At 35.9% G+C, this 17,782-nt stretch overlaps 2 protein-coding genes across 2 annotated transcripts in view; both read right to left on the minus strand.

The window, feature by feature from the left end:
- The window catches only part of LOC145688399 (ribonucleoprotein PTB-binding 1-like), a 455,234-nt gene that overhangs the window by 245,986 nt on the left and 191,466 nt on the right, over positions 1 to 17,782 (minus strand). The window lies entirely within an intron of this gene.
- LOC145687755 (zinc finger MYM-type protein 1-like) lies at positions 12,198 to 17,407 on the minus strand. The gene is made up of 2 exons (XM_081761202.1): positions 16,539 to 17,407; positions 12,198 to 14,605 (listed from the first exon to the last, which is right to left on the minus strand). Exon 2 carries the CDS (start codon positions 14,537 to 14,539, stop codon positions 13,589 to 13,591), a length of 951 nt encoding a protein of 316 aa, XP_081617328.1. The 5' UTR covers positions 14,540 to 14,605; positions 16,539 to 17,407; the 3' UTR covers positions 12,198 to 13,588.

Genomic DNA, 17,782 nt, shown 5'->3' on the forward strand with positions numbered 1-17,782 from the left:
TCTAACAATATTGGCAGTGGACAAAAGTTAGCCCGTGTTGAAGCTCTTTTGCTCCTAATTTAGTTATTTTACTTTATTATTTAACGAATATATTGGAAATATATTTGTCAACAGGCACGTATGCAGTAATTTATTTCGGGAGCGGTCCAAAGCTATATCAATATTAGGAGCGACTTCATTAGGATAAATTATAACAAAATTTAAAAAAAATAATCCCCAAAATTAGGCTAAATTTGCAGAAAAGTTGGGATTTCAGAGGGGGTCCGTACTCCCTGGTAGAGACCTGCACGGGCGAGCCGACTCATTTCTTTGGGCCGGGCCCGGCTTGGGTTGGCCGACACGGATTTCTCTTCAGGTCAGACCGGGCTGGGGCCGATCAATTGCAATTCTTTAATAATTATTGACTTCCGTTAAACGATAATTGGAATAAAGCCAAACGTTGAAAAAGCGTGTCCATGAAAAATGTTACAAACAATGCAATAGTTATTTACAGTTTGTGTTGCTTAGCGGCTTCACTTTCACTATAGAGGATTGCAGGCATTATGCGGTAAATTGAGCTCTGGTCTTGACCTTCACTGAACTCAATATATAAAAAGAACGGGTGGGAATGTTTTGCCTGTCGCTAAATAATATTGCCATCTTCACTTTATGCTAAAAATCAATTAAGTTAGATTTTTGTTACAGGGAATGTAGTTTTTGTTCTCTCGATGACAGGCAAAGTTTTAGGAGGCAATGGTATCATTCGGGAGGCAAGCGTGAGGTTGTGAACCAGACTTTAGAAAATGTTTCTGAGGGTTAGGTCAAATTTAGTACTAAATTTTGAGAAAGATTCGGGCTTGAGCTAATTTTTGTTTTAAATTTATCGGGCCCGAGTAGGGCCAAACTTTTAATATTTATCGGGCCGGGCGGGGCTCGGGCCGAAAACCTCCAAAACTTTTCGGGCCCGGCCTGGGCCGGGCCTAGGTACGTTCCGGCTGGATTGGGCTCGGGCCGAAAAATTCGGCCCGTGCAGGTCTCTACTCCCTGGACCCACCCTTAAATGCGACCTTGTTTGCCAGTAACGTTTCCCCATTTTGAAACCCTCAAAAACTTCGGATATATAAAGGAAAACGAGTTATTTTTGATAAAGTATCACTTCAAGGAGACGCGACAGTTTTATTGAACATGGTGGTATCCCACATTAACAAGGGAAAGAATTCCTTCCCTTTGGTTCTCTGCCATTGTGCTCTATCGAAAGGTTATGTTTGTAAAATATTACTCCTAAAAAACAAGCATCATTGGCACATAGCAATACTGAACGGAACTCCACAGAAATGCATGCTGAACTTACGTTTATAGCTACCCTTGGGTAATTTGCCCTCAAGGTCGAGTGGTAATTCAGTTCCGTCCCTGTTCTTAAGCCATGTTCGTATTTCTTCGAACAGTTTTGATAATGAAAAGCACACCTCGTCATACAACAGACTTCTTTCGCGTAAGAAATCGAAACTCAGTTCGTCAGAGTTAATTCGAGCCCAATACGAGTAAGGGTTTTTATTACTATTGTTTTTCTCTTTTTTGTGTGACGAAAAATTAAATTGTGACATCGCGATATCAAATGTAACTGTCTTAGCTAAACTTTAAATATCAGTAGCAGTCGAAATTATTTCACTAACCGATCAGTCACTGAACATTTCATACACGTCAAACCAGTGGCCTAACATGAAGGTTAACCTCTCCTCCGCAGCCCTTAGTTGTGCGTCTGTGCTTTCAGATGCGCAGCAAGGGCCGGGCGACTGCCCGGGGCGCCAGAGAAAGAGGATTGTCAAAATGAACCTCAAAAAGTAAATTTTATAATGTGTTTTCTACTGACTTTTTTGGTTTATATTCTTGTAAAGTAGCGGCAACTACATAATCTTTTTCCATTTCACCATGGAAGAAGAGAGTTTCGTAGTACTAAGGGGGCTGTATCGACAAATGGAAAGATGGCATGTAGAATACAGAGTGGAGGGAGAGTAAGTATTGTTTGTTTGTTTGCTTGAGTTTAGCGTTCCCCGGTTATGCCTTAATGGCCAAAGGAGATGTGGATACTAATTATAGTGGAATCCAAACCACTTTTATCGTTAAAAATAATCCACCGAGAATTGGATCCGGGTCCAAAGCAAGCAGGCGTGCTAGCCACTAGACCAAGCGGGGGGACCATACTCTTTGTGAAGTTTTCCTAGGTAATGAATGTATTTTTGAAAAATGGGTTTAAAATATTAAAAACACTATGATAAAATGTAAAATATAGGCTAGTACTAGGGGGGAGGGCGCCAAAAAGTCACTTTGCCCGCGTAAAAATTTGCCCTGATCCGCCCCTGCGTACTTTTTACCCATTTTTGGCCTTGCAGCTTGTGCGGTCCCCACGTCACAGGGTTGCGGGGGCGCTATTTACGCCTATGCTTCGAACGTAATTCAATAACTGCTTAAGAAATTCTACCATCAGCGTGGAAACGGGAATATATATTTTTCTAATAGTCCCATAGAACTTTCACCCAAAACGCCAGATGCAATTTTTCAGAATGGGCTCTGGCTAAGTATAAGGAGGATCTGATGTTTCCTAAGTAAGTCCCTTTTAAAAAGTTTGCTAATTCTTTAAGGGTGATGTAAATAAACATATTCATCGTTATCAGGCCGACACCTGGACAAATCCCTCTAGAACAATGATCGGCAAAAGTTTATTATTCCTAATTTTATAAGCGACTCAAGGGTGGAACACTTGTTAACGAAAGCAATGTTGTGTATACACTGCCTTGCTTCTGACAAAATATAAAGTGCTTTGTAATCTTTAGACACTTTTCCTATTTTTGTCACCCTTGGTTGTATAGGGCGGCCTGAACAAACAAACAAGAGTTAATATTACAGTTAAGGGGCGCTATAAATATATTAGGTATTTCTTTTGTTACCTAACCATAACGGCCTAGAGTCGTCTTCAGTAGAATAAAAAATGCTACGTGACATTCCATTCACGAAGGAGAAAAGGATACTCTAAATATATTTCTTATTCATTTTGCCTGCCCAGTTTGTCAAAAATTATATAATATCTGTTGGGAGGGTAATGAAAGGAGGGGGGCAAAATAAAACGTCATGCCCCTTATACATTTTAAATTTTGTTACGTGGTTGCTCAAATTATTACTAAAAAAAGGACTTTAAACTAAGATATCTACGGTTACTACATGATGTAAGGGTGACATATTCAGGAATAATAATAATAATAATAAATATAAATGTCTTTGGAGAGCCGAAATTATGTGACACGAATCATTACATGATGAGTGGTCATAGAGGAGGTAAAAACAGGATTTTTCTGTCTGACTCTCTAACGTAAAGATTGTGTGCTGAAGGTAAGAAGCATCATCATTCTACAATAGGTTGCTTTTACGTAGAATATCAGTTACCTGAGGTCTCCTCCTTCGGGCTACTTACCTCATGTGGTAAATTTAAAACAATTTCAATTCAAGACAAATACATTGTGAAAGTTTTCCGTGATTAAACATCTAGGGAAAATTAAACATTTAATACGGAAATCTCTTATCAAAGTGTCCAAAAAGTAGATAGAAGACCATCTAGTGAGAAACATTGTGAAACTTTATAAAATTATCCAAATTAGAATTGACATTTACTGCAAAACATTCGTTATGCACCAAAGAGCATGTAGTGAACAGTGAGCACAGGGGAAATTATTACAAAACTGTTTGCAAACAAAATTAGGGACACTAATGCAAGTGCGACAACGACATCTTTTCTTCTTTTGATATCGTCATGGGTTTTACACATATGCTACAATTTGATTCTTTCCCACATAAAAAAATAAATAACGATAGTAATAAAAACGACAATGACACATCTGTGGGGTTCGAACCCGCTACCGTCGGCATACAGACTCGTTGCTTTAATTAACTGAGCTATTTGTTTTCTTACGTGAACTAAACCTGTTCTACGGTAAAGACTTTTCATTACGATTGAGCTACCAATTCGTCAATTCCCATAGGTAATTTTCATTTTTGCTCTTTCTATACGTTAATACTTAGCATAGATTCATATATTTGGAGTTTGCAGATAATGCACGTAATAAGACATATTAAAAATGTTTCGTTAAAAGTTTCGTTTGTAGATTTAACCCACATTTCTCTCAATGACATAGATGTCGCTGCTTCGTGTTGAACTTCAGAATTCTCTCGCATTCTTGAAAATTTCCCACTTTAGCAGAGTCGGTAAATCTCGAGATTTCTGTCGATTTAATGTTTTTGCTTCTAATCTATTTATTTTAAGCTAATATCTAACACAAATATTAAAAACGGGTTTGTTATTAACCTGCCCTGGTGGGGAAACGTTCCGAAACTTCGAACATATAAAGAAAACTGAGATATTTTCAAAAAAAAAAAAAAAAAAAACTTCAGAATAAAGAGACGCGTCATTTATTTTGCTCACAGTTTTACATTGTTCTGCCACCCACATTTAAACGAACTTAATTGTATCATAAGATATTGCAACAGTAGCATTTACTTATATTAAACCAAATACTCAGTGCTCCGCTGACAAAATGTGCTGTAACTTATTGCAGGAAAATGAGGAAGAAAAAAATCAATTAAAATATCTTCAATCTAAATCCAATAGAATTTGTACTGTGAAACAAAATTGTTCTCACAATCGTTCTTAATGTTTGTCAGATGTAGTACGTACGTTTGAGTTTCTGGGATGTACGTTCTCTGGTAACAATTTTCTGTGTACTCAATGTCTGATAGACTTTCCTTTAACGTTCATCGATAGTGATATGCTCTTCTACTATGAAACAGAAAATCACGCTTGTAAATTCATAAATTGTTAGTGTTTTTATAATCTTGCACTCAAGTTTATAATCTACAATTACTACCGGTGGTGATTTTAGTCAAAGTAATAGCTGATGTTACCATTGAAATAATTTGAATAATTTCAAGGTATCCAACGATTCTGACCCCACTCCAAGACTTGGATTAAATGCTAGTGGTGGTCAAGATTTGCAAGCAAAATAAGCCATGGACAGAGAAACTTAGTTTCCCTTAATACAAATCTGAGTAATCTTTTAAACTTAACATGTCGGAAAATAAATTTGTATGTACCCTGAAATAAACTGTTCGTGCTTAACCAAAGATTCAAATCTGCTTATACATTAAGAGACAAACCGAATTTATGGTAAATATGCAAAAGAGGATAAATCTATCTACTGCCCTTCCGGGGAAAATAACTGAATGCTTTATCAATAGAGATCAACCCTATCTGATTGCATATATTTCATGTGCAACATACATAGCATATGGAACTGTGATACTTTATACGAATATGCTCCATACAACGTAAAAGAAGGAATTCATTGTCTTTTAGGTAATATGTTCTTTGTACCCCCCTCCCGTCTTGAGAGTTTCCTTCACCTTTCAAGCATTGGATCCGCGATTACAGTAACTGAAATAAAACACGAAAATTTCCTTCGTCACGAACACCTGATGCCCCAAGGTTGGATTCACCAAATATGGCTATGCTAGAAGGAACGAGATGCTTGCTTTTCCCTTCATGTAAAACTAGTTATTGTATGCATCAATAAATGCATGTGTAAAACACAAACTGGAAAGAACATATGTTTTTCGCACAAGAACTAACTTGATCTTCACTACACAACAGTTTAGCCAAGAACTAAGCACGTCTTCATCAGCCTTACAGTTCTTTTATTCCAGACGAATACTATTTGATGGTACTTTTTAATAATTCCCTTACGGAGCACATAACTTCAATTGCCAACAAGAGTTTATAAAACTGCATTCTATAAAGGTGGATCAAAAGATTAAATGTAGAAAAAAAAACTTAGCACTAAAGGGAGCAACACAATACTACTAGATTCTGGAACCCACTTGTATCAGGTTCAGTTTAATGGGGTCACGACCTTTACAAATTCAATATTAAATTAAAGAGATGTGAAAAAACACACCACACTTAAACATAGCAACTACACTGATGGACATAAGTATTCACACAAGACCATATTTTGGCAATATTTTGTAACACTGACACCAACGAAAGAATTACTCGTAACGTAAGAAAACGACAGCGCCATAGTATACGTTGTATAAAGAAAACACACAGCAGAAATAAATATTTACACTGAAAAGCAAATAATGTTGTCGATTCCACCTTCCAGAGGACATATTCACACAAAACAAAAAAGAGAGTCCTGTGTGATATGAATCAATCTTAATATCCTGTATTCGGTCCTTTTCTTTCAGTCACACACGTTAGTTTGCGATCACTTTGTCAATTTTCGTGTCACGTCCATATCAATGTTGTTCCATTCTTCACGCAGTCGTTTCTTTAATTGTAGTTTAGTCAATATATGGTGTTTTCTTATTCTTCGCTCCGGCTCATCCCACAGATGTTCAATGTGATTGAGATCTGGGGACTGAGGTGTAGTTTGGAGGGTATGGCGCGTGTTGTAGAAGAGCCAGCTGCGAAAAATGTACGAAATACGTTTGAAATCGTTGTCTTGTTGGAAGTAATAATCATTCTTGAGATCAAGATTTTGAGCACTGGTTGTGAAATGTTGCTTCAGAATATCGAGAACATATGCAGAACGGTCTATGGTTCCGCCAAATGATCACTAGTTAGCTCCCCGACATCTGCCGTTGCCAGATACCCCCAAGACCGTAAGACCACTACCATCATACTCCACTGTGCCCTGGATGTTGGCTGGTTTCAGCTCCGTGTTTGGGTTTCTCCACACTAACATGCGTCCATCATGTTTTAAAATATAAAAATTGCTTTCGTCTGAAAAAAAATAACTTTACTCCAGAACTCAGCATCTTTCCTAAATGTACCGTACTCCTTTGCAAATGCAAGTCTTTTTTTTTTTTCATTAATAGGTCTAATATATGGCTTCTTCCTGGGGACTAGGGCACGATACCTGGCATTGTGAAGAATATGTCGAATCGCCTTCGGATGTACTTCCTTCCCATGATCCTCTTGCATCTATGCTGGAGTGCGGATGACATTCTTTTCGGTTCTTTTTTTCCTTGATTACATCTCTCTTCCCCCTATCGGTAAGCTTGTGTGGATGCCCCATTGTCTGTTTCGTACTGTTTTCGTGCCTTTGTATTTTTTCAAGTATACCGGCATCGTTGCACTATTCGTCCAATATCAGCATGTGACTTGCCTTCTTTATATAGATCTATCATTATCTTCCTTTCTTCAACTCTCGTTTCCTTCTGTTTGCGACCCATTTTACCTTCAAGCACAACTAACATGTCTCTTCTTTTCTACAGAACCACTTTATTCGCTAAGGTCCGCACACGAACTGACGCGCTTTCGCTTTGTTTTCTCCCTAGATACGTCGCTGTGTGAATATTTATGTCCCCGTACAGGCCTACCCTCACGGCTAGGTTATCCTCTGACTTATTACATACCTCTGCTTTCCTTCTCATTCTACACATTTACAGCACAGCATGGAGTGTTGCAACAATTATCCACCGGAAGGAACGACCAACTCATAATATATTTGTAGTGTACAACAATTTCTATTCACTTGGTACCTGTGTGAATATTTATGTCCGTCAGTGTACTCTGATACTGGCTTTTCAAGTAGTATTTATCAAAATCCCAATGTCATGTCCGTCTATTCCTATAACACTATTTTTGCAATGGACCACATCACAAAACAATCTTATATTAATGTACCTGTAATTTTATATCAATGTACCTGTATATAAGTTGTGAGTTATCACCCTATTCAATCGAAATACGAATATTTTATAACTCATCTATCATCCCATGACATTTGAGAAATCACCCAAGAGTGGATCGGCAGTAACAAGACCGTTGCGAAGTTCAGAATCTTTTCCTCTATTCCTGCCCTCCCCCGAAGGTCAACCCACAGTTCAGACAACAAATTTGGAATACTACGTTTCTCCAACATGTACAAGTGGAAGACAAAAAGAACGAATTTGTTTCGAGTGAAAATTTAAGAGAGGTTACACGCATCTCTTTATCGTCCGTTTGGATGCCTAGTTTAATAGTATATAACGATCTATTTTTGATGTCAACACATGGAGTTAACTCTTTCACATAACATTTTAAATGCTCTAAGCTTAGGTATCTAGCCTAATACTTTATTTGTATGCAAATTTCAAATAAAACGTAATTGCACAACTTAGAACTATGGTAATTACCCAACATATTGGGGACAGTATACATTTTCCCGACGAAGGTGGATACAAAGTCCTTCAGTGAAGTAGCTATTTCTAATAGGAATTTAATTTTACTTTATTATATTCAAGTCAGTTGCATTCGAGAAACTGTCTCGTATGCAAGAACATAAGACTATTATGTCAAGAGCTTTCACTAAAAAAAGAAAGTTTTGTGAATATGACTACAGTATACTCAAATATTAATCCGATATACACAATACTACTACTACTACTCCTACTACTACTACTACTACTACTACTACTACTAATAATAATAATAATAATAATAATAATAATACCGGTAATAATAATGACTTGCAGATGTTCAGTGATCATGTCTTTACATTTTAAATCCAAAAGAAAAAAAAAGAAATTAACTATTCATGCATCAAAATTTCAAAATTAACTACACATTCAACCAAAATACCCTGATGTATATGACGTTTTAAGTCCAATGTCGTAACTCTGTACAAGTTAATACAATTGTACCAGGATCTTATTCTCGATATGATCCTATTCATTTACGAAAACACAATTATGTTCGCAAGAAAGAAAAAAAATATTCTATATAATTCTACTGTATAACTAAGGAACATTTGGACTAAAAGATTCTTACTTCATTTCTGAAAATATTGAAAGAAAAAATAGTTCCCAGTTTCACTGTGATGTAACTTCAAAATACTGATACTGATGTTACTGAGGACAGTTTTGCGTTCTAATTATAAGAACTACAACATTAGTTTGTAGAATTCTATTTAAATTTTAATCTGTCACAAAAACTCGCAAAGACGACCCATGCTGAACATACTACATAGGAAAGGAAGAAGGGCATGCATGGTCCGACTAATGTTATCAGGGTACTTCTGAACTAGAAGAATGCTTAGATTTAGATGCAGAAGTTCCATTAATGCAAACCATTTTATATATATATAATATAATAATATATATATAATAGTAGTTTATCCACAAGAAAATGTATTACTGGAATCAGGTATTTTACTCGCTTTTAGAAAATGCATTTTAGATGTACTTCAAAATGAATTACTACAACTTAAGCAATTTTATTATATTAAACCAGTGTACTGCATGAAATATACGTATAACCTGACTTACACAGAAACTATCAAAAATAGAAGTATCGTTGAGGTAGCGTAACTTACGCTGCTCAATGTGCGCTTAAACAATTTCTTAGAGTCTCTCTTGTTAGGTAGGCAACACACATTACACTTTGCTAATGCAAAATTACGTATTTCTTGAGTTAATCATGCGACCTCTCAGGGATCACACAAGTCAAAAGAGAAGAAACTGGAGGAAAATGAGGTTATAACACGAAACGGCACCAAAGTAAGTGCTTCGTTTGCAACATTCGTTAACTTTTATGTCCAGAAGAAGAAGCTACATTAAAGAAACTGCTTTCGTGTGCAAAGAGTGAAATGAGTTACGATGACTCTCGTCGAGTCATTTACGTAGACTCGTACCTGCTTCAAATGAGTTTCAAATATAATTGACGCAAGGACAAGTCATACATCATAATGGGAAGAAAAGACATTGCCTGGCAAAGCAGCTACCTCGAGATGAATCACACTTACAAATGGAAAACGATACATCATATCTCGAATAAAGAAATGAAAAGAAGCAGAACAAAGTTACAAAAGCTCAGAAACGAGTTTCAAAACGTGAAGCACTTTTTTTCTTTTTAAGATACAAAATTTACGTAAAAATATTCCTTCATCAATGTCATCAAACCGCCTCCAACATTAGCAGAATAAAAATACAAGCTTCCAGTCCAAGACAATTTTAAAAATATCCTACGAAATGCTTTACTTTCAATATTTGAAATTTTCAAACCAAAGTCCAATAAGAGATTAATTTATTTTGCTTTAAAACTTTATAATGAGATTATGATGTTATTTGCGTGGACTCCAAATTACGCCCAGATTTGAGTTAGTGCTGTTAAAAAAAAGAAAAAAGTTTCTAGCTCTAGAAAAAAAAAGCGTTTTTAAATACTTTCAGGGAAACTTTTTTTCAACTTTCAGAATTCTTTTTGAAACCAGTTTTGACCTTAAAAAGTGGTTCGGTTTCCTATAAAAGAAAAAAAGCTGTTTTTGTTTCGAAACCGGTTCGGTTTTCTATGAGAACACTATTTTGGTTTTAAAACTGGTTCACCATTTTCTCAAAAGCCAGTTTCCGGTTTTTATTGAAACATCGGTTTTACCCATTCCATATTTTAGTCCACAGGCAATCATGGAATATTACCTTGAACAGAACACTTTCTTTTCTAAGAGAATTGGACATGCCCCAAGTCCCGGCTACACAATCTATTAGATTACATAAGCGAGATATCAAACAATCTTATCCTAAAAGTCTCACAGTATATACCCATTTACGCTAAGGAGCAAAGGAACTAACCTTGTTATAAAGTTACAACTAGTGGAAAGCACAAAGGAAACAAATATTGTGAGGAAACCGTAACTTTCACACTACCACAACCAGTATAAGTAACATCTCGAGTTCGAACACAAGAACTTGATTCAATATGCAGGCGATTCTCCAATTTGCTAGACACGTTTACTAAAATTTGTTTACGAATTTATGTCAAGGGACGAAGGTTGTGATCTGTATTTCAAGTGATCCCTCTATTTATCAAACGGAAAAGAAGGAAGTTCACAACATTGAGCTATATTGTTACGTCATTTTGAAAGAAACAAAAGAAAAACGATCAGACAACTATTCATATCCCATTACTTATGGTTTTGACAAGCACTCTTTATGGTAGAAAATGCGTTTACGTGTTTATGCCTTCGGTCTGCTGTACACTATACGTTAAAATCGTGTGTAATTAAAAGTTCTAATTGCTTACATTGAACAGTTTTTATTTTTTAATATTTTTTTTTTCAAGTTTGTCAACCAATCACCCCAAAATCCATACCAGAATTTTATGCAATTATTCGAGGACGGTTGTATTTATATCATCCCCAAGGTAGCGACATTAATTAGTGTTAGGCAATTGGTAGCGGACCTAGCAACATCTATTAGTGGATGTTTAGTATTAGGAGTTAAAACTGACAAACAGAGACCTTTTGTTATAAGGCTTCTCACTGTGCCCTTTGTCTTTCTGCAAGTAACACTACAAATCTCTCAACCTAAATTGTATAACTTTCTCGGATAGAATGAATCACTGACATGTTTCGTTTTTATAATTAGGATAATGTTCAATATTTGATACTTGGTGTTTATTATTATTATTATTATTATCATTAAGTATTCTGCATTTTGGCAGATCCTGGGACTAACGAGTTTTTTTCCTTTTCTTCTTTATTTTCAGTTTGGACCTGTAAATTTTTCTTCCATGCTTCCCGATTTTCGGAATCCTCTTTTAACTCCCAATATTTTCTTATATTGTTCAAATCCCTGATCAACTGTGTTCTTCCTATTCCTCGCTTCCCTTCCATCTTTTCTTTTATAGCGGTATGTACAAGACAATTTCTTTGCAAGATGTGTCCAATTCAATTGGATTTTCTACGAAAGATTGTGGCTAGAAGCGTCCTCTTCTCTCCTATCCGTTTTAGTTTGCCAATATTTATTCTCCTAAATCTTCATGCTCAGGGCCGGCGGAAGGGGAAAATATCACCCGGGCAAAGAATCCATATGGCGCCCCTACAACCCATTGGTATTACTGAGTTTAAATTTGCTATGCTACCTTACAGATAGCTGCTTTTAAAGGATAACTCCTTGAACTCTATAACTATAAGAATCAATTATCAAACTGAGTAAGATCTTAACTTTTGTCAGTTAAATACACAGAGTAAGTTTTGGTTAACGATATACGAAACAATTATTTACACATGGGCATGCAAAATATTCTACGTCACTGATTAGAAATTTACAGAACGATTCAAGAAACAACGATTTGTATAAAATGAAGATTGATGATGCGATACAGCATTTATTTACACATATATACATAAACAACCTTGTTAACTGCGAAAGAGAACACATATATGAACAAAAGAACATACAAATATATTTTGTAACAGCATTGTACAAAGATTTCGTAATACAAATAATACAACCAGTAATATAATTTTATATCTTTATACAGTTTTAATGCAAATTGTCCTTTGACTTGTTTACAATGTTAAGTAAAGTTAACTTCTCGTGCCTTTTTCTCTGCAAAGTCTTTAATTAAAGTATCAGTGTCAAGCTCACACAGAACATCACATTCAATAGACATCATAGAAAGGCCTACAAGACGCTCTTGCGTTATCGTTGATCGTAGGTAGTTCTTTATAAGTTTCAACTTGGAGAAACTTCTTTCTGCTGAATCTTCACTTACAGGAATAGTTAGTAAGATTCTTAGAGCAATAGTTGCATTTGGAAATAACCCAATAAGGGAGTTCTTGCAAATATATGTAAGTACTTGCAACGGTTTGCTCCCACTTTCAGAACTGAGAAATGAAGGTAAAAGTAAGAGCTCTTGATATAACTGAAATCCGTCAATATCACAGTGATCTTTGTCTGTTAAAGATACTTGTAAGTCCTTGCAACACTTTAGTAAATACTCTTTGGCCGTTATTGGATGGATGTCATACAAAAACCCAAATATTTCGCTGTGCTGCTTCAGTTGTTGAAATCTTTCATTCAGATGAAATCTTGTGTCTAATGTACAAAAATAGAAGTTACATTTAAACGCACTGTATGGATCATTAATCGGTTCGTCTTCAGATTCATACAAAAAATTGTCGTTTGACTTTTCTAGGTCGGAGTTGTGGTTCATTCTCAAATTGTGGTTGAATGTCGAGCTCTTCAGCAATTACTTTGGCATCAACCAAAATATTCTGGAAACCTTCATCACTTCGCATGTTCTCAAGGTGACACTTGGTTTTCTTAAGCAGATCAACTGCTTGCTGAATGCCCACTGATTCTTGTTGGAAAACATGGCTAACCACATTAACACAAGAAAGAACTTCATACCAAAACACCACAACACAAACGAACTTAAAATTCAGGAGCTTCCTAGCCAGGGAAGAAGCCCTTTGCCCATAACGTCTATCTTTGAGTCCTTTGATGCTTTGAAAAGAGCATCGTAAATTTCTCCTAACTGGTAGCGAAACAATTTGACAGCATCAATACAACTCTCCCATCTAGTATCACTAAGAGGTTTCAAAGTGAAATTGGATATATGTTTTTGCAGAACAGACCAACGATATGTGGAACTAGAAAAATAATTGTATACTTCTTGCAATAAAGCAAAAAAATTTACAGCCTCACTACAGCACATTGCAGAATCATTCACAACCAAATTCAATGAATGGGAGCTACAAGGCACAAAAAATGCTCGACTATTTAGATCTAATATTCTTTATTGAACGCCTGAGTGCTTTCCTTTCATATTGGCACCGTTATCATATCCTTGGCCACGCATGTTTGAGAGAGGAATTTTCAGTTTTTCTAATTCTTCCAAAATAGTCGTAGTTAGTCCTTCTCCTGAAGAATCATTTATGCACAAAAATCCCAAAAAATGTTTTTCAATGGATGGTTCCTTACCCAGTTCTACCTTCACGAAACTAACAATTAGTGTCATTTGCTCTGTATGACTTACGTCTGGTGTACAATCTAATATTACGGAATAATATGTCGCTTTCATTAGATCAGTCAAAATTTTATCCTTTATTTTTGACCCAAGGAGTTCAATTATTTCATTTTGAATGTCCTTGCTCAAATAATGTACATGTGTCTCTTTACATGTTATTCGTTGCAAATGCTCAGCCATAGTAACATCAAACTGTGCAATACACTCAACTAGTTTGAGAAAATTGCCGTTGTTTCTTGAGTAAATAGTGTCATTTTGACCACGAAATGCCAAGTTCTGGGAAGCAAGAAACTGAATTATACACAGCAGTCGTTTGAGAACCTCTTTCCAACGCTCAGTTTCATTGCGAATAATTGCTTGGTTTTCAGCGTCAACTGTTTTACCTGACTGTAATCGGTTTGCAAGTTCAAACCACGATTGGAAAGCCTTCATGTGAGTCAAAGATCTATCATGGTCTAATAACAGTCCGGACATATGCTTCCAATCCGATAAACCTTCACGAGAAGAGAGTGACATTGTAGTATCACCGAAAAGACGGCAACAGAAACAAAATATTGCATCCTTAGTCACTGAATGAATAAGCCAACTACGAGCAACTTCTTCTCCATTGTGCAGACGTCTTTTGTAGTTACTTGTAGTAAACCGCCGACCCTCGCTGTTTACTAGGAACTCTCGTCTGGAGACTTGAACTGGACTTCGTCTAACAAGTATCTGACGCATTCTGTCCGTAATATGTTCTGGCCAATTTCCTGGATCATCAAGATCGATTGATTGAGATTCCAACACCTGCAAAAAAAAAAAAAAAAAAAAGTCAGTAAAAAATAATGTTAAATTTATTTTAAACATTGTCTTCTAACAAAGAATGAGTGACTAAAACTTGAATGGAATTTTTAAAATTGTGTTCATAATTTTTAAACATGGTAGGCTTGCACCGAAGATGGGTGGGGGATATTCAAGCAGCTAGATCATCCGGGGATAAACACAAAACATAGAATGGCGCATGACCAATAAGCCTCCGATAGATGTGAGATATAAATAAATAAAGAGGGGGAAGGAAAAGTTTAATAATAATTGAAGTAAATAAATAAATAAATAAATAAATAAATACAGGTTTCGTGCGAATATAAAACGTCCACGTCATGTTCTTTTGTATACATAGGAGAATCTGCCCAGGATTTCTGAAGCTCTACCCAGGATTCTCGGTTTCAGATTGAAGTGCTGTAATGTGGTTAAATGCCTTGACCTTGATTGGCTCCACAAATGCCTCTTACGAAGTTGAATCAGTAATGAACGACCAGATCAACCGGGATACAAACATGTTCGTGGCTGACTTAACCTAAGAAATATGCAACTTTGAAAACAACATTTCTTTGAACATTATTATTAGCAAATTTGTACTTCTTACTATCTGTATTTTCTTTAAAATATGCACATTATTATACACTAATTAAAACTAAACTCTGTTTTTTAAGCTCCGAAACATCATTGACTGTCCTTTTTTTCTTTCTCTTTAAATGTGGTGGGTTGGTATGTGATAAGTTAGTTGACTTGCATCGTAATGTTTTGGGGCTTTCTGGATTAGAGTTTGGTACTTTATATTATTTGAAAAGCTTTCCGATTTCCTTGCGATGCTCAATATAAAAAGCCTTGGGGGATAGAATCCGCTAACTCTTGCATCAAATGTGAGTCTGCTAGTCATTCAACCACTAAGGCAATAAATATTACATATTATTATTTTTAAAAAAATGTTATCCCATATGTCTTCCGTCAAAGCAACTTGAACGGAATACAGTGATATTATGCACCTAGACACAAGAAATGAATTCCAAAAATTGAGTAAGTGTGACACTAAAGATGTTTTTGATTGATTGTTTATATATTTGGCATGTTATAATTTAATTGGTGTCTCCGCAGAACGACTGGTTAAGCTCATCGCCTTATAACTAAGGGAGCTCGGGTTCGATTCTCGGTGAGGACACAAGTGGTTCGGATCCCGCCCTTAGAACGTCATCATCATCCCATGGAAAGCAATGCAAAGCCACTATGGTTTCACCTTGCTGAGAGACCTTCGGGGTCAAACACATGCCTCCGGGAAGAACACCAATCATCATCATAAATTAATTACTAATAGCAGGCAAATTATGAACTTTCTTATATTACAGTACAAAAGCATATACAGTTTGAACCTCAGTATTTTCATTTTTCCAACATTAAAAAAAATAATTACAGTAAAATGTATGTGGCCAAACTATAGTCTGTTAAAAGATTTTTTTTAAAAATGTCAGTTAGTGAAAAGTCTCTAATCAGTTCTACTGCTTGCTTATTTGTTACAAAAATAATAATTCGATTTATATCCCGAGTTCAGGTCAAAATGACCCATTCATCTACAACACCCGTCAAATTAAACCAAAGAAAATCAATAATATTGTATATGCTTCATGGAAAGTAAGTGAAACATAGTTAATTTAATCCCACTAGCTAACTATATATATATATATATAAGCTAGGCCGTCATGAACATATTGGTACAAGATATTTAGAAACAATTGTCGGTCTGTCGAATTTATAATTTATGCCTGTCGAATTGCAATGTAGTCTAATAATAAAAGTAATTATGTTTCACTGCATTTCCTCTTATAATTTACACAATGCTGAATTGCGTGATATTCAACCAACATGCAATTGTATGTTTATTCAAATAGCAAAATGTTTAACTTACGTCTATTACAATTTCCTGTGGAAATGCTGATCCATCTTCGTTTCGTATATCAATTGTTCCAGATTTCAATTGTTCTTCTTCCTCCTGCGAAATGCTCGTAATCGATCGATCCACCTGTGGAAAGGAAAATAACTAATACGTTACAAATAAAGTTTCTTTTCTTAAAAGAAAAACATATATTTAATTTGTATTATAAAGGTGAAGAAAATGCATAAATGATAAAATAACTGGGTATAAATATTGAATCTACATATTCCGTGTTCATTGTGAAAATGTACAGTTAGGGAAAAAAAAATGGGGCGATTCTTACAGAATCTAGGTAAGAATGGCCTCATTTTTTCTTTTGCTAACTGTACATAAAAATTAAATTCTCTCCGTATTCTTTGTGTTGTGAAAATCATCAAGAATCAGCGCATTCATAAAATAGATGCGAATGCATTCAAATTAGCTGCCGAAGTCCGAACACTTTTTTTTTAAGTCACGTTAATCGTATTGGACAGAAACATAATCTATATAGTCTTACACTGGTACATGTTACTTATTTACGATATGTTTATGAAATAATGGGTCTATTGCAAAATTTGTGATAGCGAAACTCCACGGGAATCTGTTAAAGGTAACAATCATACATTTTAACTCTTCAGAATTCTAGTTAGTAGACGATACTACAATACTACTACTACTACTACTACTAATAATAATAATAATCACTGGCACGGCAGACCAATAGATCCTGGGCCTGCTCCAACGCCATCTGATAGCGAGTGGTAAAAATTCATCCACCTGGGTAACAGAACGCGGGTCAGCCGGTCGTGTCACTACCCGCCAACAGGCGTATTAGGAGCTTTGCAGGCCAAGTGACCGTCATATCTTTATTTATGACTCCCCAGTTTTCCTGCCGTTGAAAAGCGGAAAGTCCAGGGATTGAACCCAGGAGCACGTAGACATGAGTCCAACGCTTTAACCTCTAGACTATGGAGGTCCTCTACTTAATTAATAGATGAATGCTTGAAATACAGCTAAAGTTGGTTAATACACATCTAACGAGTAAAAGTCTTATCGCTTTGGTACATGTATCAATCATCAGTGTTGGTATAGAATGTAATTATTGCTACTTATATCAATGGGGAAAGAACTTTCTTTGAGCCTGAAATTCGCCGCCTATCTGAGAGGCCGCCACCCTACCCACCCCAGCCTGCTAAGACGCTACGTGTGTAAACACCTCTTCTCTATTAAACATAATA

The sequence above is a fragment of the Thermobia domestica genome, chromosome 6, assembly GCF_964235325.1.
Source record: "Thermobia domestica chromosome 6, izTheDome1.hap1.1, whole genome shotgun sequence".
Taxonomy (NCBI): Eukaryota; Metazoa; Arthropoda; class Insecta; order Zygentoma; family Lepismatidae; genus Thermobia; species Thermobia domestica.